Source organism: Coregonus lavaretus (assembly GCF_964263955.1).
Source record: "Coregonus lavaretus genome assembly, chromosome: 5".
NCBI lineage: Eukaryota > Metazoa > Chordata > Actinopteri > Salmoniformes > Salmonidae > Coregonus > Coregonus lavaretus.
This window is the reverse complement of record NC_139992.1, coordinates 35618138-35642569: the sequence shown is the minus strand read 5'-3', so window position 1 is coordinate 35642569 and position 24432 is coordinate 35618138. Positions and strand designations below refer to the sequence as shown.

The 24432-nt window shown below is 41.9% G+C and overlaps 2 protein-coding genes and 1 pseudogene across 3 annotated transcripts; 1 reads left to right on the top strand and 2 right to left on the bottom strand.

Moving 5' to 3' along the window:
• Positions 1-1349: 1349 nt before the first annotated feature.
• LOC311129242 (glycogen [starch] synthase, liver-like) lies at positions 1350-12756 on the top strand (annotated as a pseudogene). The gene is made up of 17 exons: positions 1350-1470; positions 5530-5711; positions 6095-6286; positions 6512-6580; positions 6682-6789; positions 7121-7265; positions 7471-7589; positions 7694-7814; positions 7917-8047; positions 8227-8286; positions 8590-8668; positions 9835-9948; positions 10935-11040; positions 11184-11279; positions 11542-11709; positions 12017-12114; positions 12524-12756. The product of its transcript is annotated as a glycogen [starch] synthase, liver-like (transcript).
• Positions 12757-14869: 2113 nt separating this feature from the next.
• Positions 14870-16035, bottom strand: spx (spexin hormone; the record flags this gene model as incomplete). Its single annotated transcript, XM_084161484.1, has 5 exons — positions 15988-16035; positions 15714-15852; positions 15366-15428; positions 15107-15193; positions 14870-14934 (listed from the first exon to the last, which is right to left on the bottom strand). Exons 1-5 carry the CDS (start codon positions 15991-15993, stop codon positions 14870-14872), a joined length of 360 nt encoding a protein of 119 aa, XP_084017610.1. The 5' UTR covers positions 15994-16035.
• Positions 16036-20998: 4963 nt separating this feature from the next.
• Positions 20999-24283, bottom strand: LOC311129078 (vesicle transport protein GOT1B-like). Its single transcript, XM_084161347.1, has 6 exons — positions 24127-24283; positions 23561-23652; positions 23029-23207; positions 22683-22764; positions 21906-21938; positions 20999-21695 (listed from the first exon to the last, which is right to left on the bottom strand). Exons 1-6 carry the CDS (start codon positions 24149-24151, stop codon positions 21600-21602), a joined length of 507 nt encoding a protein of 168 aa, XP_084017473.1. The 5' UTR covers positions 24152-24283; the 3' UTR covers positions 20999-21599.
• Positions 24284-24432: the final 149 nt, after the last annotated feature.

Below are 24432 nucleotides of genomic sequence, written 5' to 3'. Positions count from 1 at the left end.
TGCATGCATTCTGTTTGACCAACATTCAACCACATGTATAAAACTCACAACTCATTCAGGACGCATGGGGGTGCCAAGTGTTTGCATAGACAACACAACATATAGGGCCTATTTCTGGGAATGAAACGAGATTTCTTGATGAGAAATTATGCCATAAACCACCAATAGGCCTACCTATAGGCTAAACCACCTATAGGCTAGTCAACATTGAGAAATAGGACTATGCACTTGAAAAGGCTACGTGGACTGAACATGGATTAAGAGCGAGGTCAGGTTTCAATGTGTGGAGACACACTACACAGCCCTAACTATTGGCTGTCACTGGGTATTGTCCAGTTAAACAAATGAATGAAAGTTCAAGCGAACATTGCGCCACGTACACTTTCTGCGTCATCATCAGCGGAAATGAACTGTAGGCTACCTAGGTTTTATTTTTGTCGCAATTACTGTTTTTTTCCTAACACAGACTATTGTTTTAAAACAAAAGTGTAATTTGTGAAATTATTTAGGCTACTGTAATTAATGTCGAGGTCCCTCAATTGCAGACATGATATGCATGATAATAAGACTCCAGTAGGCCTAGTATAGTTTACATCGCCTAAAAAGGGAAACCATAGCCCTATAAATAGTAGGGCCAAATTCATGATATAAATAATACAATATCGAAATGTGAATGAGTATTCTTAATATCATGAATTTGGCATACTGTTTAAGGCTAGGGAAACCATAGAATAATACATGTGAACTTTGATTTTTAATTTATGTAGGATCTTCATTTGATCACTCGTTTGATGCTGAGAATTATCCTGCACAGCACGAAATTCAAACGTGTAATGTATTTGAGTTTTAAAAAGGCTTCTAAAGTTTGCAATTTACAGTAACGAAAAAGTGATCAACTCCTATAAAAATTTCCATTAATTAAAATCCACATAATAATTCATATTTCCTGTTGCTGCAGGATTATTTTCCTGCTGTAGCAAACTGCTTCAAATTAAGATCCTACATCTGTATATTCTCCACTTTTGCTCACCTTTGATGTATTTTGATGTCTGTGTGTGGACTTCAGTCCTGTACATGCAGCCAGGGAATGTTGACTTTCTGTTCACAGACGAGGGTCGGATTCAATTACAAAAAGTAGGCGGGCTGGACAGTGGACTGCTAAGAGTGAGGCACTGGGACCATGGGATGTATGTTGCATCCTCTTCTGAGTCCAAGTGAACTCCAGTGGAATATTCGGATGTGAGAAGATAGACAGTTTACAGTTGAACCTACAGAGGAGAGGACCAACAAACTGAGAGAGCATCAGTGGCACTTATCTTTTCTTTACTTAAAAACGTGTTGATAGCAACATGCCCCTGACCCGTTCCTTATCCATGACGTCACTGAGCGGTCTGCGGCTGTGGGAGGAGGAAGATCTACCTGTAGACGACCTGCTGCTGTTTGAGGTGGCCTGGGAGGTCACTAATAAAGGTTAGTATTACCAGACCAATAATTATCTGCAAGGAGACAGACAATTCACTGTAAAGTCTCTTCCAATGGTATGTGTCTGTAGAGTATAACTGTTTTGTGTTCCTCCTCAGTAAATGTAATAGTGTCAGTGGATGCAATGTTGCATGCATTGTCTATAGATGTCATTGATGTTACTTGTCCATTCATTCATTGCATGATCTTGCAATTTTAATAGTACATCCTTTATTTTAGGCAGTATTACTACTTTTGTGTAATGATGGGTTGCAGTGAAGTGTACAAATATGGAGCAACTCTTAAGCCATTTTGCCACAACTTTGGAAGTATGCTTGGGGTCATTGTCCATTTGGAAGACCCATTTGCGACCAAGCTTTAACTTCCTGACTGATGTCTTGAGATGTTGCTTCATTATATCCACATAATTTTCCTTCCTCATGATGGCATCTATTTTGTGAAGTGTACCAGTCCCTCCTGCAGCAAAACACCCCCACAGCATGATGCTGCCACCCCCGTGCTTCACAGTTGGGATGGTGTTTTCCGGCTTGCAAGCCGCCCCCTTTTTCCTCCAAACATAACGATGGTCATTATGGACAAACAGTTCTATTTTTGTTTCATCAGACCAGAGGACATTTCTCCAAAAAGTACGATCTTTGTCCCCATGTGCAGTTGCAAACCGTAGTCTGGCTTTTTTATGGCGGTTTTGGAGCAGTGGCTTCTTCCTTGCTGAGCGGCATTTCAGGTTATGTCGATATAGGACTCGTTTTACTGGGATATAGATACTTTTGTACCTGTTTCCTCCAGCATCTTCACAATTAATTTGCTGTTGTTCTAGGATTTATTTGCACTTTTCACACCAAAGTACGTTCATCTCTAGGAGACAGAACGCGTCTCCTTCCTGAGCGGTATGACGGCTGCGTGGTCCCATGGTGTTTATACTTGCGTATTATTGTTTGTACAGATGAATGTGGTACATTCAGGCGTTTGGAAATGTGGTACATTCAGGCATTTTTTTTCTGAGGTCTTGGCTGAATTATTTTGATTTTCCCATGATGTCAAGCAAAGAGGCACTGAGTTTGAAGGTAGACCTTGAAATACATCCACAGGTACACCTCCAATTGACTCAAATGATGTCAATTAGCCTATCAGAAGCTTCTAAAGCCATGACATAATTTTCTGGAATTTTCCAAGCTGTTTAAAGGCACAGTCAACTTAGTGTATGTAAACTTCTGACCCACTGGAATTGTGATACAGTGAATTATAAGTGAAATAATCTGTCTGTAAACAATTGTTGGAAAAATTACTTGTGTCATGCACAAGGTAGATGTCCTAACGGACTTGCCAAAACTATAGTTTGTTAACAAGAAATTTGTAGAGTGGTTGAAAAACGAGTTTAATGACTCCAACCTAAGTGTATGTAAACTTCCGACTTCAACTGTATATGAACCTTAACCATACTGGCAAAATAAACGTGTTCCTGGAAAATAGACTGAACTAGACATGAGAGTCCCAATGATCAAAGAAACATGATGTACTTTTTGTAGTATAGGGCTCTTCAGTTCTGTGTACTGTATACGGATCGGTTGTCTGAGTCTATCCTGTTGTTGTGAAGAATTCAGAGGTTATCATTTATGCGGTGTTGGGGAGTAGTGAACTACTGTATATGTAGTTCAACTAGTAATTTAACTACATTTTGCAGTAGCTTAGTGGTAGATGAACTAAATGCAAAACTTGGTAGTGTTTTCAGTAGTTAATTACTTCTTTTTTTTACGTAGTGGTGTAGCTAACTACTGGAACTACACACTACTTTTTATGCAAACATAAAATAAAATATGGGTGAAGTAAGCAAGAATTTCCTTTCTTTTTCGGTATCAGACCTGCCTAATTCTTACTTGAAACATTGTTTTTGTATTTAATAGACTAAATTACACATTCTGTTAACATAAGCTACCCTTAAGAACAATATAGTTTACTTAACTACAGTTACTACTTTGTGAAACATTATCATATCTAAATCTGAAATGTCATAGACTACAAATTGCAATAACAGATCACTTTGGGGTCATTAGTGTAGCTTAACTTCTTCCAGTGTGAAGTAATTGGTAGCTTGGTAAACTACACTGCTCAAAAAAATAAAGGGAACACTTAAACAACACAATGTAACTCCAAGTCAATCACACTTCTGTGAAATCAAACTGTCCACTTAGGAAGCAACACTGATTGACAATACATTTCACATGCTGTTGTGCAAATGGAATAGACAACAGGTGGAAATTATAGGCGATTAGCAAGACACCTCCAATAAAGGACTGGTTTCGCAGGTGGTGACCACAGACCACTTCTCAGTTCCTATGCTTCCTGGCTGATGTTTTGGTCACTTTTGAATGCTGGCGGTGCTTTCACTCTAGTGGTAGCATGAGACGGAGTCTACAACCCACACAAGTGGCTCAGGTAGTGCAGCTCATCCAGGATGGCACATCAATGCGAGCTGTGGCAAGAAGGTTTGCTGTGTCTGTCAGCGTAGTGTCCAGAGCATGGAGGCGCTACCAGGAGACAGGCCAGTACATCAGGAGACGTGGAGGAGGCCGTAGGAGGGCAACAACCCAGCAGCAGGACTGCTACCTCCGCCTTTGTGCAAGGAGGAGCAGGAGGAGCACTGCCAGAGCCCTGCAAAATGACCTCAAACGGTCAGAAACAGACTCCATGAGGGTGGTATGAGGGCCCGACGTCCACAGGTGGGGGTTGTGCTTACAGCCCAACACCGTGCAGGACGTTTGGCATTTGCCAGAGAACACCAAGATTGGCAATTTCGCCACTGGCGCCCTGTGCTCTTCACAGATGAAAGCAGGTTCACACTGAGCACATGTGACAGACGTGACAGAGTCTGGAGACGCCGTGGAGAACGTTCTGCTGCCTGCAACATCCTCCAGCATGACCGGTTTGGCGGTGGGTCAGTCATGGTGTGGGGTGGCATTTCTTTGGGGGGCCGCACAGCCCTCCATGTGCTCGCCAGAGGTAGCCTGACTGCCATTAGGTACCGAGATGAGATCCTCAGACCCCTTGTGAGACCATATGCTGGTGCGGTTGGCCCTGGGTTCCTCCTAATGCAAGACAATGCTAGACCTCATGTGGCTGGAGTGTCAGCAGTTCCTGCAAGAGGAAGGCATTGATGCTATGGACTGGCCCGCCCGTTCCCCAGACCTGAATCCAATTGAGCACATCTGGGACATCATGTCTCGCTCCATCCACCAACGCCACGTTGCACCACAGACTGTCCAGGAGTTGGCGGATGCTTTAGTCCAGGTCTGGGAGGAGATCCCTCAGGAGACCATCCGCCACCTCATCAGGAGCATGCCCAGGCGTTGTAGGGAGGTCATACAGGCACGTGGAGGCCACACACACTACTGAGCCTCATTTTGACTTGTTTTAAGGACATTACATCAAAGTTGGATCAGCCTGTAGTGTGGTTTTCCACTTTAATTTTGAGGGTGACTCCAAATCCAGACCTCCATGGGTTGATACATTTGATTTCCAATGATAATTTTTGTGTGATTTTGTTGTCAGCACATTCAACTATGTAAAGAAAAAAGTATTTAATAAGATTATTTCATTCATTCAGATCTAGGATGTGTTTTTTAAGTGTTCCCTTTATTTTTTTGAGCAGTGTATATTTTAGGAGTAGCTTCCCCAACACTGCTTATCAGGTATGCTGAGTAAATGTATTTGGCACAAGGGAAAATTCTTATGCACCTATGATGGTGTGCAGACGTAATACAGTGGTTTGTGATTGTTGATGGTCCTCTTCACAAATACTTCACAACTGTAGCTTATCTTTTCTATGATCATTTGCAGCATTTTCAAGTTTTTTTTGTTATTTATATCATGGTCTTTGTTTTTGTTAATTCCAGTGTATCTTAGACTATTAATCATGCAAAATACACAATATTATGTAGAATTATATCTTAATATGTGGACACACTCACCCCCCCCCCCCCTTATGGGTGTCATAACAAGTCACAAGTTAGAAAGTTTGAATCTCATGTATATTATATATATTTCCTCTAGTGGGTGGGATCTACACAGTGATCCAGACCAAGGCCAAGATAACAGTGGATGAATGGGGGTAGAACTTATTCATGATGGGGCCGTACTACGAACACAACTTCAAGACCCAGGTGGAGCAGTGTGAGCCCCCCAACCCAGCCATCAAGAAAGCCATGTGCGCTCTCATTGACAACGGCTGTCTGGTACTCTACTACAGACTTATTTTATTATATTATTTTCTATTCTATTCTATGGGTATGACATGCAAGTGGAGAATACACAATCCTGTAGTAGTACTTTCTGTCCAGAAGAGGGCAGACATGCACTTCTACAGAAGTAGGCCTACGCTGTTGACGCCAATAGAGTTAGATAGAGATTATGAAACCACAAGATGGCAGACAAACACCATCTCCAGAATCAGAAACAAACAAATATATCAGCAGCTTCATAATCTATTATTTAGTAGTATTTCAGCTTTGCCCCATGTGTTTGATACTGTGATTGTGGGTCTCATGTGTTGATTGGTACTGTCTTGTAGAACCACACATATCTTTCCCTTGTGTTGGGGTTCTACTGTATGTTTTAGGTGTACTTTGGGTGCTGGCTGATCGAGGGCAGTCCCTATGTGATCCTATTTGACATGGGGTCAGCAGCCTGGAACCTGGACTGATGGCAGGGGGATCTGTGGGACACCTGTGGTATCGGCCTGCCCGCCCATGACAGAGAGGCCAACGGCTCACTCATCTTTGGATCCCTGGTTGCCTGGTTCTTTAAAGAGGTCATTTGTCAGCTTGTTAAGGATGCTGTGAAAAATACTCTGAAAGAGGTTTAAAGATTTGTTTAAAGTCAAGAATATCTGCTTGATGTGAATACCTTAATGTCAGATATCTTTAAAAATAAATGATACAGTAGCCTACTTCTTTTTACTTAAATCATATTCACCCTCTTGGGTAATATGAGATTTCAGAGCTAATTATTAGTAATGAATTGCTTTAATTTCTAGTTAACCGACCAGCTTGGAGACTCGCCCAATGTCCTCGTCCATTTCCATGAGTGGCAGGACTTATTCTCTGTCTTTGTTATTCAAATGCCTCACAAAACGTTATCCTCTTCACAGAGGCAGGTGTTTTTGTTAGATTTAGTGTTTCTCATAGTATCTTCCCTGTGTGTCAGGGAGCTATGGGTCTGTGTTGTGTTGTGTTTATGCTGGTGTATGGTACTGTAATTGGCCCTCAGGCTAAGTGTAAAAAGGTCATTGTGGACCTAAAGGTCATTCACTGGGTAGGCTGGGTAATTGACAGCATCTTCTCATTATGGAGAGGAAGAGGAAGCCTCCTCATCACTGGCAGACAGGAGACTCAAGAGAGATCCTACTTCAAACATTTGTCAAACTGTTTGATTGACAGATGCCCAACGAACTCAAAATGAAGCCCATAGCCCCAATACTAGTTATTGTAGATCTCAACATATGAGGTTTTATTCACAGGTTTCATTCACTATTCACCTGATATTTACTTAGAATGTGCATGACAATAGGTCATTACACAATAGTTATCTCTTAATAATGACCTATTAATGACTCTTGTGTTGATTTCTGATGTGCCCCTGTCAGTTCAACATAGACCAGGAGGCTGGTGAGAGGCAGATCTACCATCGCTACTGTCTGGAGAGAGTTGGTGTCCATTGTGCCCATGTCTTTACAACTGTATCCCAGATCACTGCTGTAGAGGCTAACCACAGGCTGCACAGGAAACCAGGTGAGGTGGCCAGGGTCCTGTACATTACGGTCCACTGTACCAAAACCTTTCGAAATGGAGGAGGTAATACCTGAAATTGTCAACTTATGTCCAATAAGAATGCTCTTTTCACGTTTCAAAATGTTTTCTCCTATTGAACAAAAAGTGACAGAGCAGGGATATTTGATATTGAAGTAAGCTGTGTTTCTCTCTATCTACTGTACAGATGTGGTGACTCCAAAACGGATTGAACATCAAGAAGATCTCATCCACGCACGAGTTCCAGAACCTTCACTCCACTAACAAGGGTCGGAATCAGGAATTCATCAGGGGACACTTCTATGGGTAATACTTAAGTCCTTATTACGTTTTCAAGTTTGTTATCCAATATACTGCTAACTATATAACTATTGGCTGTTTTAAAACTATTATCCCTTGTTTCTTGTCAGTCATCTAGACTTCAATCTGGAGAAAACCCTCTTCTTCTTCATTGCTGGACAATATGAGTTCTCCAACAAGAGAGCTGACATCTTCCTGGAGTCACTGTCCAGACTTACCTACCTGCTGAGGGTATGGGCATCTAATCAATACTGCACATGTACTGGTCTCTCTCATAACAAAATGACAGTTTCATCCTAAATTCTTCATCTCATTTTTTCCCTTCTCTCCCAGGTGCATAAGAATGACGTCACAGTGGTGGCGTTCTTCATCATGCCAGCCAAGACCAGCAACTTTAACGTGGAGTCACTGAAGGGACAGGCGGTACGCAAACAGCTCTGCTACGTCTCTGCAACCCCAAAAATGTACACCTCATGGAGTTCTGCAAAATGTCTGCAATGTTAGCACCCAACATTTTATGGAAATAACATTCTAATTTGCATTCTTAGAAAATTGCCTTGGAACTTGTGTTGCCAACATGGTTCGCATTAATATGTTACATCTTAAACAATTTGTTGATTATCTACGTATATCTCTCTGACAGGGACACTACTCACACTGTGAAAGATAAGTTTGGCAAGAGGCTTTCCGAGGCTTTGTTAAAGTAAGTCAATTTAAATGTAAGTAAAAAATACAGAGAACCTGTACTGTATGTCATATCAGTGTAACACCCCTCTATTTGACAACCCTGCCATTTAGCCAGGCAATCCTTAGCAGGCTCTTGTTATGAATGAACTAAGGCTTCACTTAGTTCATTCATGCGGATGGTGCGTGACCTTTGGGTCTTCCACATTACCAACGTGTGGAACGAACTTCCGTGTTAATGAAGGGCTTGTCCATGCGGGTTATAATGTGATTACTTGAGTGTTGCCTTACTAACCTGCTGATGACCTCATGATGTCTTCAGAGGAGACATCCCTGATATGAACACCATCCTGGACAGAGACGACTTCACCATCATGAAGAGAGCCATCTATGCCACACAGGTAGGAGTTGAAGAGACAGATAATGTATGAAATATACTCAGGTAAAGGTTATAGTATATCATAGTTGTAAGAGGTGCATTATACACAGTAGTAAAGCCATAAGGAGTTAGGTTATCAAGAATGCTAACAGTCTCCATATTGTAGATTCGGTGAGGTCTACATTATGATTAAAAGACTGGCGTATAGACATTTGTATGGTGAACATCAAATAAAACAGAGTTGGGGTGTGAGACAACCAGAGTGGTAGAAAGACAGAGAAAACTGGACAACAAGGTAATGTAGAGATGTATCGTCCAGAGAATCCCAATACATTGTACCCTGCTGTTTTATGAAAGGAGTAACTTAACATTGACGTGGTGGGTCAATGTGAGGTATGCCCTTGTAAGGTGATCAATTCAGAATGGGACTGGGGGATTCCTGGTGCTAAAACTATGAATGAATGGTCCCTGCAGTTATACAGCCCAGCGTGAATCATTGAACCGTCATAACACCAGGCCATGGGTCAATAGATTGGATGGTGTTGCAGTATTTAATAGCAAAGAGCCAATAGAAATGGCGTTGTCACTTAGATTTATTCATGTCACGTGTGTAGGCGTAAAAATTACGACAGGTGTTTGATTGGTGGACAGATTGTGGCCGTTGTTACTCTCACTGCCATTTTTATTGACCCTGAGTCCCATTTGTGTTAGATGTACCAGTACAGAAATACTTGTCTGTCTGCACTTTTGCTGCATTCACACAGTGGTTAGAGTGACAAATGGCTTTGCATGTCTGCTAAGTTCTTACGCCTCAAAGTTGATGTGAGATGTAGCCGCCTGTTCACTTGTGACATGTTTTTAGCATTACTGTCTATTCAGCAACTCTTTTACATGCACGTTAATATCTTCTGAGATAAAGGCTTGTGTTTCTTTTGAGGGTAATCCCAAGAGAAGAGAATCATTAAATATCATTAGGCCAATGGTTAGATACTCTTCTTCAGATCCATATTCCTGATGTCTACCCGTAAAGGTTATTAGTCATGGATCAGTGACTTATAGATGTTGATACGCGCCATGTTTACTGCTCAAGGCACGTGCACAATGATGACGCAGTCACAACACGTGCACATGCACGCACGCACACAGACACACACACACACTGTACTCTGTCTGTCTCTCTCTCTGCAGAGACACACCCTTCCTCCAGTGACCACTCACAACATGCTGGATGACACCTCTGACCCTATCCTGGCCAATGTGAGACGCATCGGTCTCTTCAACGCTCGCACTGACAGAGTCAAGGTATGCAGGATGTTTGTTTGATGTCCATGTTTGATAGTGTTTTGCCTCGTTTATTGTGTTAAACCAGTTGAAGAATTGTCTGGAAAAAGCCTGGCAGCCGAGACATTGACTATATAAAAACACCATAAAGGCTCATACGTGCTTATGATAAGTAATACCTGTTGCGTTTATGTGAAGTACTATCAAAGTGTTCTTTATTCCGTTACAGCAGTGGTTCCCAAACTGTGGGTCGCTGCAGTGGTCCAGGTGGGTCACGGGAGGACATTGCCCCCCCCCCCCCCATTTGTTTTATTTTATTTTTAGAAATACATATTCGGTATAGAAAAACGCTTTCATTGTAAACTTAAATGACTAAAACCAAATAGAAAGGATGTAGAAAAGATAATGGACCTATACATTTCTCTATAATAGCTTATAATTTTTGAGAATTTAAAATCAACACAATAAAAGCTAGACAATCAGGACCACATTGATTTTGTTATAATGTTTGAGGATAAGAACACAGCAGTAGCCATGCCAAAATGCGTAGAATTGTAGGAAATTAGCTTTAAAATTGCAACATTTTCTTTCAGCTCCATGGCAGGATGTGTGGAATTGCAGGAGATTCGCTTTGGAACTGCAACATTTTCTCTCCGCTGCCACGATAATATATTTGACTTATTCTTTGGTCTGTGTATGTTTTTTCACCACATAACACTTATGGTGGGTCGCAGCTCAAAAGACACCTCGATTGGTGGGTCACAAAGCAAGAACGTTTGGGAACCCCTGTGTTAGAGTATACTGTATATGCCATCTAGCAGACGCTTTTATCCTAAGCAATTTACAGCCATGAGGTCATAGATTTTACGTCCCCCTATCTTACCAGCACCATGCTCTACCAACTGAGCTACAGAGGACCCTTAGAGCACACAGTATAGCCAGTGTAGTACTGATCTCTATATTTTATTCTAAATGGTACTAACAGACATGTTCCCGGATACACTCAGATAGTGTCCACCAGTCCCCTGCTTCCTATGGACTATGAGGAGTTTGTACGAGGCTGTAACCTGGGGGTCTTCCCTTCTTACTACGAGCCCTGGGGACACACACCACGTGACCTGTCACACTTACAAAGCCTGCGAACATAAACTCCATCACTTGGGTTTTCTCTGGCAAATGTTTCTATCATTGTTTTTGTGTATTCCTTCATGTGTGTGGAGAGTTGTATGTTGTGTGAGTGTACTATTAGGTTGTAGTTGTTATTGCTGTGATGGGGATACCCAGTGTGACCCCCAACCTGTCTGGCTTCGGCTGCTTCATGGAGGAACATGTGTCAGACCCCACAGCATATGGTATGTACGTGCATACAGACCTCTCCAGTTTCATCACCAAATCAGTGCACAGTGTGATTGACCTCTTATGGAAGAGCTCTGATATATTTTGGGAGTTCCCCGAAACCCAGAAGAACAGAGTGACTCTCTTTTTATCAGTGAAATTCTAGCCCTTACTTCCTATCAGTCAGCAGTTTAGAACAGAAGAAATACTCTATTTATAATAGAATGGAATACTTTATTCCTGCGTCTCACTGGTCCGTTCCTGTCCCGTTCCTCTCAGGGATCTACATAGTGGACCGGCGGTTCCGCTCGGCAGATGACTCATGTAACCAGCTGACCCAGTTCATGTTCGGGTTCTGCCAGCAGTCCAGACGACAGCGCATCATCCAGAGGAACCGCACAGAGAGGCTGTCGGACCTGCTGGACTGGAGGTACCTGGGACGAGTGAGTCGCTATAGGTCCATGTCCCTGTTTCCCTAATGGTTTGAAAGGCACAATGCAACAAAGTTTAGTTTAGGAAACAAAATACTATGACCACCATTGAAACATACTGAAACTAATTCCACTGAATTGCGTACTTTTGGTGCTAGCTTCATTGTTATTCTTTGTTATTTGTAAGATTTCCTTTTGTAACATGTAATATAAGCAATGTCCCTTCTTTCCTTAGAGAAGTATTTTATTGTTCCTTGTTCAGACTAGTTCAGTTGATTTGTGATTAGTTCAGTTGTGTTTTAGTTGTGATTTATTTGATTCAGTTGATTTATGTTTGGAATTCTACATGCACGCCTGGAGCCTGGCTCTCAGCAGGGCTTTCCCTGACAAGTTCAAGATGGAGCTGCTGGCCCCGCCACGGGTGAGATACGGAGGAGAGTCTGTCTTCCTCTGACTCTATTGATTAACACTATAGATGCGTCAGAGACTCAGAGTTCATCCATTCCCTGAGCTTAAATTGACAACCTAACATTTTAGTAAATGACAAGACATAATTTTGTATTTGTCCAATCTGTTACTACTGTTCTCTAATCACTGCCCTCTTGAGTAAAACAATATCTCCCTGTCTCTCTCCCACTCCCTGTCTCTCTCTCTCTCTCTCTCTGCTCATTTGTTCATGGTTTGTATGATGTATGTATTGTACAGGTACAGTTGCACTGTGGTTTTTCCACAGAAGTGAATAATTTGCTCTCCTCTCTCTCTCTCTCTCTCTCTCTCTCTCTCTCTCTCTCTCTCTCTCTCTCTCTCTCTCTCTCTCTCTCTCTCCTCAGACAGAGGGATTCCGTTACCCCCGCCCCGGCTCTGTGCCCCCTCCCCCTCGGCGTCGGTACACTCCACCCCCCACCACAGTGATGAGGAGGAGGATGATGAAGAGCCGTATGATGAAGATGAGGAGGCGGAGAGGGACAGGCAGAACATCAAAGCCCCCTTCACTCTGGGTTCCACGCCCGAGGGCAAGAAGACACACCCAGGAGAGTCTGCCAACTGAGAGATTTCTCACTACTAGCCTGGGATGGCCAACCCTGGTCCTTGAGAGCTGCAGTATGCGCAGTGTGTTTTTGTTCCAGCCCAGAACTTTCCATATTAGCTTTGTTGTAGGGACACTGAGCCTCAAGCAGCTGTTACACATACTACCTATGTATATTTTCTAAGAGAAAATGCCTATTCCTTTGATGATAAAAGTCCCCTCACGCACATAGGAAATGGGACATTAATAGTTTAATCAATAGTTATATACAGTGGGGGAAAAAAGTATTTAGTCAGCCACAAATTGTGCAAGTTCTCCCACTTAAAAATATGAGAGAGGCCTGTAATTTTCATCATAGGTACACGTCAACTATGACAGACAAAATCAGAACATTTTTTCCAGAAAATCACATTGTAGGATTTTTTATGAATTGATTTGCAAATTATGGTGGAAAATAAGTATTTGGTCAATAACAAAAGTTTCTCAATACTTTGTTATATACCCTTTGTTGGCAATGACACAGGTCAAACGTTTTCTGCAAGTCTTCACAAGGTTTTCACACACTGTTGCTGGTATTTTGGCCCATTCCTCCATGCAGATCTCCTCTAGAGCAGTGATGTTTTGGGGCTGTCGCTGGGCAACACGGACTTTCAACTCCCTCCAAAGATTTTCTATGGGGTTGAGATCTGGAGACTGGCTAGGCCACTCCAGGACCTTGAAATGCTTCTTACGAAGCCACTCCTTCGTTGCCCGGGCGGCGTGTTTGGGATCATTGTCATGCTGAAAGACCCAGCCATGTTTCATCTTCAATGCCCTTGCTGATGGAAGGAGGTTTTCACTCAAAATCTCACGATACATGGCCCCATTCATTCTTTCCTTTACACGGATCAGTCGTCCTGGTCCCTTTGCAGAAAAACAGCCCCAAAGCATGATGTTTCCACCCCCATACTTCACAGTAGGTATGGTGTTCTTTGGATGCAACTCAGCATTCTTTGTCCTCCAAACACGACGAGTTGAGTTTTTACCAAAAAGTTATATTTTGGTTTCATCTGACCATATGACCTTCTCCCAATCCTCTTCTGGATCATCCAAATGCACTCTAGCAATCTTCAGACGGGCCTGGACATGTACTGGCTTAAGCAGGGGGACACGTCTTGCACTGCAGGATTTGAGTCCCTGGCGGCGTAGTGTGTTACTGATGGTAGGCTTTGTTACTTTGGTCCCAGCTCTCTGCAGGTCATTCACTAGGTCCCCCCGTGTGGTTCTGGGATTTTTGCTCACCGTTCTTGTGATAATTTTGACCCCACGGGGTGAGATCTTGCGTGGAGCCCCAGATCGAGGGAGATTATCAGTGATCTTGTATGTCTTCCATTTCCTAATAATTGCTCCCACAGTTGATTTCTTCAAACCAAGCTGCTTACCTATTGCAGATTCAGTCTTCCCAGCCTGGTGCAGGTCTACAATTTTGTTTCTGGTGTCCTTTGACAGCTCTTTGGTCTTGGCCATAGTGGAGTTTGGAGTGTGACTGTTTGAGGTTGTGGACAGGTGTCTTTTATTCTGATAACAAGTTCAAACAGGTGCCATTAATACAGGTAACGAGTGGAGGACAGAGGAGCCTCTTAAAGAAGAAGTTACAGGTCTGTGAGAGCCAGAAATCTTGCTTGTTTGTAGGTGACCAAATACTTATTTTCCACCATAATTTGCAAATAAATTCATTAAAAATCCTACAATGTGATTTTCTGGAATTTTTTCTCTCAATTTGTCTGTCATAGTTGACGTGTACCTATGATAAAAATTACAGGCCTCTCTCGTCTTTTTAAGTGGGAGAACTTGCACAATTGGTGGCTGACTAAATACTTTTTTTCCCCACTGTATGAGGAATTGCATTGAGAGGTCTCTCTCTCTATAGCCTGGGATGGCCAACCCTAGTCCTGAACACATTACTTATATGATCAGATGTACCCTTAGACAAGTGTTGCTATGAATTCAAAATAATTTTATTAAACATTTTATTAAACAATACATTCAAACATTTTCAGTCCAGTGTTTTTCTCACATCACATTAAATATTCTACATCCAACAACAAGAGATCAACAGATGCAACAGATTAGAATGTTATCAACAATAACAAATACATTATAAAATACATCAGAAGTACTCTCTTTTCCATGCCGGCAAGTCTTGAAAGTACAGTTGTTCAGGATTTTCCTCTCCTGAAATGAAAAAATATAACAGTGCAATTAACTTTGTGGCCATTTCAAACCTATAGCTTGGATGTAGTTGGGGGAACCCAATGCCTGAATTGGTGCCTATTGAGGTGGGTTTCCAAGCTAGCTTGGTTGTATCCTTAACCAGTACTGTAGGTTCCAATATGACCCAACTCACCGTCCTCCTTGGCTTGCTGCAGGAAGTTGAGCAGGACTGTGGCTGCCTGGTTCACAGTGAGTTTCTCTGTGTTCTGACTGCGAGTCTCTGAAAAGAGGATGTCATACAGAGTAATGATAGGTAAAAGTAAAAGATGATGGTAAAATCTCAAATCACCATATTCCCCATACAGTGCACTACTTTACAGAGCCATACAGTAGAAGAGCCATACAAAAGAAGAATGTGTACATACTGCCAAATACAAGTGTATTGTATTTACCTAAATGTAATGTGTCATATACATCTCCCTCTTTTCTGTCCTCGCTGATAAACCGCCGTCCCTCTGTAATAACAACATACCCACAGTCATACACAGTTATGAAATACAATATATTTTAGTTGCATTCATGAATAAACATACATAATAAGGAAATCATTGGACAACTTCAGATTTAAATTATAATGTTAATCTCTTTACATTAATGATAATTATAGTTGTGCCACAAAAACAGCTAATAAATGCATATTATTTCCAATTACTCTCTGTGGGGGACATAAATGCAGAAATACATTTAAAAGGTGTGTCAAAGGAATGCAAAGTATGATTAGGCTAATAAAGTAGACATACGGGTGCCCTTGAGGTACAGCATTGCCTGAGGCGACCAATTTCTCCTCTGGAAACTGCCCTTCGGTGCGCTCAACGAATGGGAGACGAGCGTTGCCAGAAATAAAAGAACAAGTGCATAAGCTGCAATAGTCCTCACACCCTGAAACAGTTAAAATTAGAGTTATGCTGTATGAAGAAGCGGACAATGTAAAACAAATATGCGTTCAAAATAAATGACAAGAAGGTAATCATTTGTGTGCGCAAAGATCAAAATGTACCTCAATAGGCAACTTACTTTCATTGCGACGGAGGATATTAGATCCCTGTTATGCCCGTAGAGATCCGTTTCAAGTGAAAAAGGGCAGAAGTTGTGTGCCTTGACAAGTGTTATCCCTGTATTTATATTGGACGGGTGGGGGAGACCTCGTAGCCCACAGCGCAAGGGGTTATGGATGTCAACAGCGATAGGTCATGTCAATTTGATGAAAGATAGGTGGACTCCAAGCGCAGAGAGGAACCAATCAAATCATTACTCACATTTGAATGTACACAATACACATTTTATGAATACAGTTAGCTGCCAAAGGCAATCATAGATCTACAGTGCCTTCAGAAAGTATTCACACCCCTTTACTTTTTACACATTTTGTTGTGTTACAAGGTGGGATTAAAATGGATTGAATTGTCATTTTTTGTCAACGATCTACACAAAATACTCTGTAATGTCAAAGTTTAAATAAAATCTAACATTTGTAAATAATTCATGAAAAATAAAACAGTAATATATCTTGATTACATACTGTAAGTATTCAACCCCCTGAGTCAATACATGTTAGACTCACCTTTGGCAGCGATTACAGCTGTGAGTCTTTCTGGGTCTCTAAGAGCTTTGCACACCTGGATTGTACAATAATGCATATTATTATTTTCAAATTCTTCAAGCTCTGTCAAGTTGGTTGTTGCTCTTTGCTAGACAGCCATTTTCAAGATGATTTAAGTCAAAACTGTAACTAGGAACATTCAATGTTGTCTTGGTAAGCAACTCCAGTGTATATTTGGCTTTGTGTTTTAGGTTATTGTCCTGTTGAAAGGTGAATTTGTCTCCCAGTGTCTGTTGGAAAGCTGACGGAACTAGGTTTTCCTCTAGGATTCTGCCTGTGCTTAGCTCTATTACATATATTTTTATCAACAAAAAAAAACTCCCTAGTCCTTGCCGATGACAAGCATACCCATAACATGATGCAGCCACCCCCGTGCTTGAAAATATGAATAGTGGTACTCAGTGAGTTAGGAAGGACGCCTTAATCTTTGTAGCGACTGGGTGTATTGATACACCATCCAAAGTGTAATTAATAACTTCACCATGCTCAAAGGGATATTCAATGTCTGCTTTTATGAGAAAGAAAATCCCATCTACCAATAGGTACCCTCAGAGATGAGACTTTGAGACTCGTATTTATGCCCTCATTCAAAAAGAATGTTAAAAATCTATTACTGAGTCCATGCAACTTATTATGTGACTTGTTAAGCACATTTTTACTCCTGAACTTAATTAGGCTTGCCATTACAAAGGGGTTGAATACTTTGAAAATGTTCAAAAAATATAATTCCACTTTGACATTATGGGACATTATTTGATATTATGTAGGCCAGTGGCAAAAAAAAAATCTCAATTTAATCCCTTTGAAATTCAGGCTGTAAAACAACACCATTTTGAAAAAGTCAAGGGATGTGAATACTTTGTGAAGGCACTGTATAAGGTCATATTTTATCAAAAGTCAAGAAAGAAGCCATTTAATGCAAAATGCTGAGACACTATCAGTATTCTTACTGTTGTAAAAAATGAAAGTAATTGCTTTGGAAATATTGATATGTTTTCTTCTTGTGCACTGAAGCGGTTCATGAATAGATGCCTGGTCGTTTTTATGAATGAACAGCTGACAGCCTCGCAATGAATGTAGGAGTGTTTGATTGGGATAGACTCAGGGAAGCTGGAGGTGATGGGTTCCCTGGGATTCTCATTGACATTACCATCAATTATTATACCTAGCCTAATGCTGGTAAACAATCCACAACTAAAACTAAACAATTGCAGAGAAGTAGACAAGTAGGCCTAGCATATGCCGACAATGTAATGTGTATGGAGACTAATAATACATTATTCCAAATGTTATTCATACATTAAAAATGAACCAAATAATAGTAGGGCCATCTGCACTTGCTTAGTTAAATATAATATAATATAATATATAATATGCCATTTAGCAGACGCTTTTATCCAAAGCGACTTACAGTCATGCATGCATACATTTTTGTGTATGGGTGGTCCCGGGGTTCGAACCCACTACCCTGGCGTTACAAGCACCGTGCTCTACCAGCTGAGCACGGCGCTTGTAAATAAAAAAAATACAAATAAAGCACAACAATCTTACATTCTCTTTGCATAAATGTTGGGATAAAAACAGGCCTGCCATTATAATGTGTTCCATTTTCATAAAGTCCATTCATGTGAGTAGTGATGTCATGTTATTGACCCTGTGACCTGTGAGTCTATTACCATAGTGTATGCAAGTGCCTTGTTTGGCATAGGCTAAATAGACATGCTGAAATGCCCCTGGTCCAGCCCCAAGGTTATCCTGCCATCTACAGTGCATTTGGAATGTATTCAGACCCCTTGACTTTTTCAACATTTTGTTACGTTACAGCCTTATTCTAAAATGGATTCAAATATAATAATCCTCAGGTGCATCCTGTTTCCATTGATCATCCCTCAGATGTTTCTACAACTTGATTGGAGTCCACCTGTGGTACATTCAATTGATTGGACATCATTTGGAAAGGCACACACCTGTCTATATAAGGTCCCACAGTTGACAGTGCATGTCAGAGCAAAAACTAAGCCATGAGGTCGAGACAGGATTATGTCGAGGCACAGATCTGGGGAAGGGTACCAAAAAATGTTTGCAACATTGAAGGTCCCCAAGAACACAGCGGCCTCAATCATTCTTAAATGGAAGAAGTTTGGAACCACCAAGACTCTTCCTAGAGCTGGCCGCCCGGCCAAACTGAGCAATCGGGGGAGAAGGCCCTTGGTCAGGGAGGTAACCAAGAACCCGATGGTCACTCTGACAGAGCTCCAGAGTTCCTCTGTGGAGATGGGAGAACCTTCCAGAAGGACAACCATCTCTGCAGCACTCCACCAATCATGCATTTATGGTAGAGTGGCCAGACAGAAGCCACTCCTCAGTAAAAGGCACATGACAGCCCGCATGGAGTTTGCCAAAGGGCACCTAAAGGACTCATACTATGAGAAAAAATATTTTCCGGTCTGATGAAACCAAGATTGAACTCTTTGGCATGAATGTCAAGCGTCACGTCTGGAGGAAACCTGGCACCATCCCTACCGGTGAAGCATGGTGGTGGCAGCATCATGCTGTGGGGATGTTTTTCAGCAGCAGGGATTGGGACACTAGTCAGGATTGAGGGAAAGATGAACGGAGCAAAGTACAGAGAGATCCTTGATGAAAACCTGCTTCAGAGCGCTCAGGACCTCAGACTGGGGCAAAGGTTCACCTTCTAACAGGACAACTACCCTAAGCACACAGAAAAGACAACGTAGGAGTGGCTTCGGGACAAGTCTCTGAATATCCTTGAGTGGCCCAGCCAGAGCCCGGACTTGAACCTGATCGAACATCTCTGGAGAGACCTGGAAATTGCTGTGCAGCGACTCTCCCCATCCAACCTGACAGAGCTTGAGAGGATCTGCAGAGAAGAATGGGAGAAACTCCCCAAATACAGCTGCCAAAAGGGCTTCAACAAAGTACTGAGTAAAGGGTCTGAATACTTAAGTTGTTACAGGAGGGGGTGGCAGTTCCGGAGTGACCCACTAGGTGTCATCCTCTGACAACCTTAGGCAACTCCTCACTCACAGTCTGGACTAATCATTATCTTATTTGTGTCACCTGTGTCTACCTGTTCACCTGTGTATTTATGCTCTCACTTCCTTGTGTTCCCTTGCTCAGTTTTCTCTGCTAGTTTCTCTATGTCCAGCAGTACTACTCAGTGTCTGATCGGAGACCTATGTACAGGTACTTGAGAAGTGTTCTCCCTGTTTCGGTATTTGTTTCAGTCTTAGGTAGTATTTCGTATTTTGGCTGTCAGCCGGTTTTTGGAGACTTATTTGCTCCGCCTTTCTTTTATCGTGATAAGTCCGTTATTTTGTATTCTGGCTTTGGGACCACCAGTAAAGATCCTTGTTTCACCATCTCTGCCTACTGCCTTCTATATATCCTGCGCCGCACCTGGGTCACACCTCACACCAACCTGTTTTTTATTGTTAATAGATTTGCTAAAATTTCCAAAAACCTGTTTTTTCTTTGTCATTATGGGGTATTGTGTGTAGATTGATGAGGGAAAAAAACAATTTAATCAATTTTAGAATAACGCTGTAACGTAACAAAATGTGGAAAAAGTCAAGGGGTCTGAAAACTTTCTGAACAACAATATAAACGCAACATGCAACAATTTCAACGATTTTACTGAGTTACAGTTCATATAAGGAAATAAATCAATTAATTAGGCCCTAATCTATGGATTTTACATGACTGGGCAGGGGCGCCCACCCACTGGGGAGCCAGCCCCAGCCAATCAGAATCAGTGTTTCCCCACAAAAGTGCTTTATTATAGACAGAAATACTCCTCAGTTTCATCAGCTGTTCGGGTGGCTGGTCTCAAACGATCCCGCAGGTGAAGAAGCCGGACGTGGAGGTCCTGGGCTGGCGTGGTTACACATGGTCTGCGGTTGTGAGGCCGGTTGGATGTACTGCCAAATTCATTAAAACGACATTGGAGGTGGCTTATGGTAGAGAAATAAACATTCATTTCTCTGGCAACAGCTCTGGTGGACGTTCCTGCAGTCAGCATACCAATTGCACGCTTCCTCAAAACTTGAGACATCTGTGACATTGTGTTGTGTGACAAAACTGCACATTTTAGAGTGGCCTTTTATTGTCCCCAACACAATGTGCACCTGTGTAATGATCATGCTGTTTAATCAGCTTCTTGATATGCCACACCTGTCAGGTGGATGGATTATCTTGGCAAAGGAGACATTTTCACTAACAGGAATGTAAACAAATGTGTGCACAAAAGTATATAAGATTTTTGTTCGTATGGAACATTTCTGGGATCTTTTATTTCATCTCATGAAACATGGGACCAACACTTTACATGTTGCATTTATATTTTTGTTCAGTATATTTTCAATTTGACACAATCAAAACACAATGAATGACAATGGCACAACGCAAGTTTAAAAAAAAAAGTGTAATTACAAAAGTGTCAGACAAAACATTGTCAAAGTATTGTCATTTCACATGTAACCATTCCATTCAGTACACTCCGCTTAAAAAAAAAAAAAAGAATCTACAGAAGTTCTCTCATCCAGTCATACACAGAAATGACAGAAAAATAAGGGGACAATATGCAACTGCCAGATCTGGTACTCATAACAGGCGTGAGAGAAAAGGAAAGTAAAGCTATTTTCTCAAGTTTTAGTCCAGTGTGAGAAAGTACAGGCACCATAAGTAGGACCAGGAGTCTTTCCAATACCTGACCAGGAAACCACCTATAACTATGGCTTCGAGTTTTCCCCGGTCTGATCATATGGTCAAGAAACCCTAACATGGTCTAAGATCTGGCCCCATCTATAATGTAACAATAGGACCAGTGCTCCTCCTCCACACCTCTTCTGAGGATGTCCAGAGGCTGTCTTCAGAGGCGATGACATGGTGAGTTTGTCTACATTCAATAGCAGAGTAAGAGAGCGAAAATGGACGCTGGCTCTCTTCAGTCCGTTAGAGGAACTCTGCTTCTCATGGGGAGTTCTCCAGCAGAGGAGAGCAGCATTCAACAATGACATGTAAAACATTCTGGGGTAGCCATCGTAACCAACTCCAGATTCATTAGTAACAGTCGCCCGTAGCAACCAGGACTGGTACGGACCTTAAAATTGCAGAATCAAGATACAGAAAAGCAGACAGTTTTCCCTTTAAAAAATGGGAAGAGGTCTTAATATATAAATTATCATGAAAATGACCTAGCTAACTGTTGGAGGTAAGCGATTGACCAATGGGGGTAAAGTGGCTTTATGAGGACTTCTGTATTATAAATATAATTTTTATTTTCTTAATAAACAAAAAGTCACCGTTATACCATGGTGTTGCTCTCTCCCACTTTGTCCACGAACTGAAAGACAGAGAGAAAATACAAATATAAGTCAACAGTCTACCGTCCCCTTTGCAAAGTAGAGCAAAATAGATGACATCGAAAAGCTTGACTAAAACATTTAGTGCATAGTTGTACATGGGCAATGAAATGTTTGCTTGACGTGACTGATTGAGTAGACTATACAAAATGGTGTGTAGGATAAATGCTGTTGCCCTAGTATAAATTATTTCCAATACCAATGATTCCCTACTCTGGTCAGGCATAAGGAAACATTACAGTATGACATACATTATAAACAGATGTGAATCATGCTCACATGCAAGGGAAAATCTGCAGCGACTGACCAAGACTGCGGATTGTCCTCAGAGTTAATTACGAAGGCTTTAAAGAGACACATTCTCATCAAAACAAGTGACTCCACGAACATACACCTCAAAACACACACACACACACACAAACACACACTCTTATATGATAGAAGATTGAGTGACACAGTATGAGACACTACAGCCTTCCAGAACCACTGTCAGAGCCCAAGTGGACCATGTGTTGTCTTTAGTGTAACTACCTCAGCCCACACAGCAACCACTGCATTGTAGCTCCTGTTCCCATCGTTTTACTCACTCAGTGGTGTAGTGGAGGATAAACACAAGTAAAACACAGTTTACCCACCGGGAAAAATGCATTGAAACTATAGGAGCGTTACTTTTTTCACCGTAACCGGCGATCAGATTTTTTTTACCACTACATCACTGTACTCACCCCACTGATGAATGGGAGGTTTAGCAGGGAGCCCAGGATGGGTATCCTTCTGATGAAGCCTACTGCCACTGGGAAGAAACCCCTGGAGAAGAGAAAGAGAAAGAGAGGGGGGAGAGAAAGAGAGCGAGTTAGTTGACAACAGCAAGCACATGATGACGGACTACGGATCTTTACACGCAGCAAAGCCCTTGCATCAAATGGGGGCTGCGCTCAACAGGGGGCGGGGGCAAGACACAGTTGACAGGACAAACAAAGCTTTCCTTGGCTTGTTTCCCTCCAGACTGGATCTTATTCTAAAGATAAGCTTAGCAAACTGAGCCTGGGGCCTGTACTGTACTGTACCCACCTGAATAAAAGGAAAAAACCATAGACCTCCAGGACCACGCCCACAATGGGCCAGCCAATAAGAACGATCAACACTCCACCCAGGAAGAAGCTGGTGGCCTTCATCTTGTGTTTCTGGAAGAAGAAGCGGAAGGTCCTCTCCAGACCGATAACAAACGACAGGCCAGCCACAAACAGGATCTATAGAGAGAGATAGAAGGGACAGGGAACAGACAATGTCAATGTTTGTTGACAATGACAGAGTACTTCACAATTAAACCCTACAACTCTCCACTACTCTATAAGGTGGTGATTGTTCTCAGTTGAGAGAGAGAGAGAGAGACAGAAAGGCACACACAGAGTGAACAACCATTAACCCTCAGACAAGGAGCTCTGACTCTGCAGCTGTGTGTTTCTCAGTGTCACTCAGAGATAATGGAATTGCAGATCACACCAACGTCCAATAAATAGTGCAAAACGTAAGCCTTGTGTATGTAGCTGCAGAAGGTAGGCAAACATTCTGAATATGAACTGTGGATGGTGAAATCACTCACATTTCCTATTGCAAGGAGGGCTTTGTCAAAAAACAGGATCATTCCAAAGAAGAGGAAAAACACACCGAAGCCTGTTAGTCCCATTCCGATCTCTGCAAGAAAGAGGAATCATATTATTTCAAGTATCCAAGCACACTAACGTTCATATGTTTCAATCACAGGAGGCTGCTGAGGGGAGGACGGCTCATAACAATGGCGGTAACGGAGCGAATGGATGGCATGCAACATACCATTCCACATATTCCACGAGCCCGTCCTCCCCAATTAGGTGCCACCAACCTCCTGTGGTTTCAATTGACATCCTCGCTCCCTAGCTAGCCATCTGGCTCAGAATGAATATCATTAATTAGCTAGCTAACGTTAGCTGTCAATGGTCACTCTATCTAGCAAAAAAATACTATTCAGCTAGTTAGCTATTTCTAGCTGGTTTCCTCACATTAAGAGAATAGCCTAGCTTAACTTAGCGTTAGTAATGTAGCTGAGGCTAGCTTGCTAACGAACGTTAGCCAAAGAGCTGGAACAAGTTGGCAAGCAACAACCGTTAGATAAAATAGAAATCGCCTTACTCTGTGAGTCCGTTAGAGAGATCATTTTGACAATGAATCTACAGCTTGTAAAATATAAAGGTTGACACTGTTAATTGTATTTTACTAAAATACACGTTCAAGTGCTATTACAACAGCTGCCACTGTTGCACTAGCCACGTCTTCCGGAAACACGCCTTCTTGGTTACATCAAAAATATTATTCTTCCGGACAATATCAGGGGTGCATTCAACATTCTAAAGGGCTGTCTCGTGAAAAGGTTAAGGAGAGCACGTCTCTGCTGAATATAACTAGGTAGTTGTTGGAAAATGTCTACCCTGCCTACAT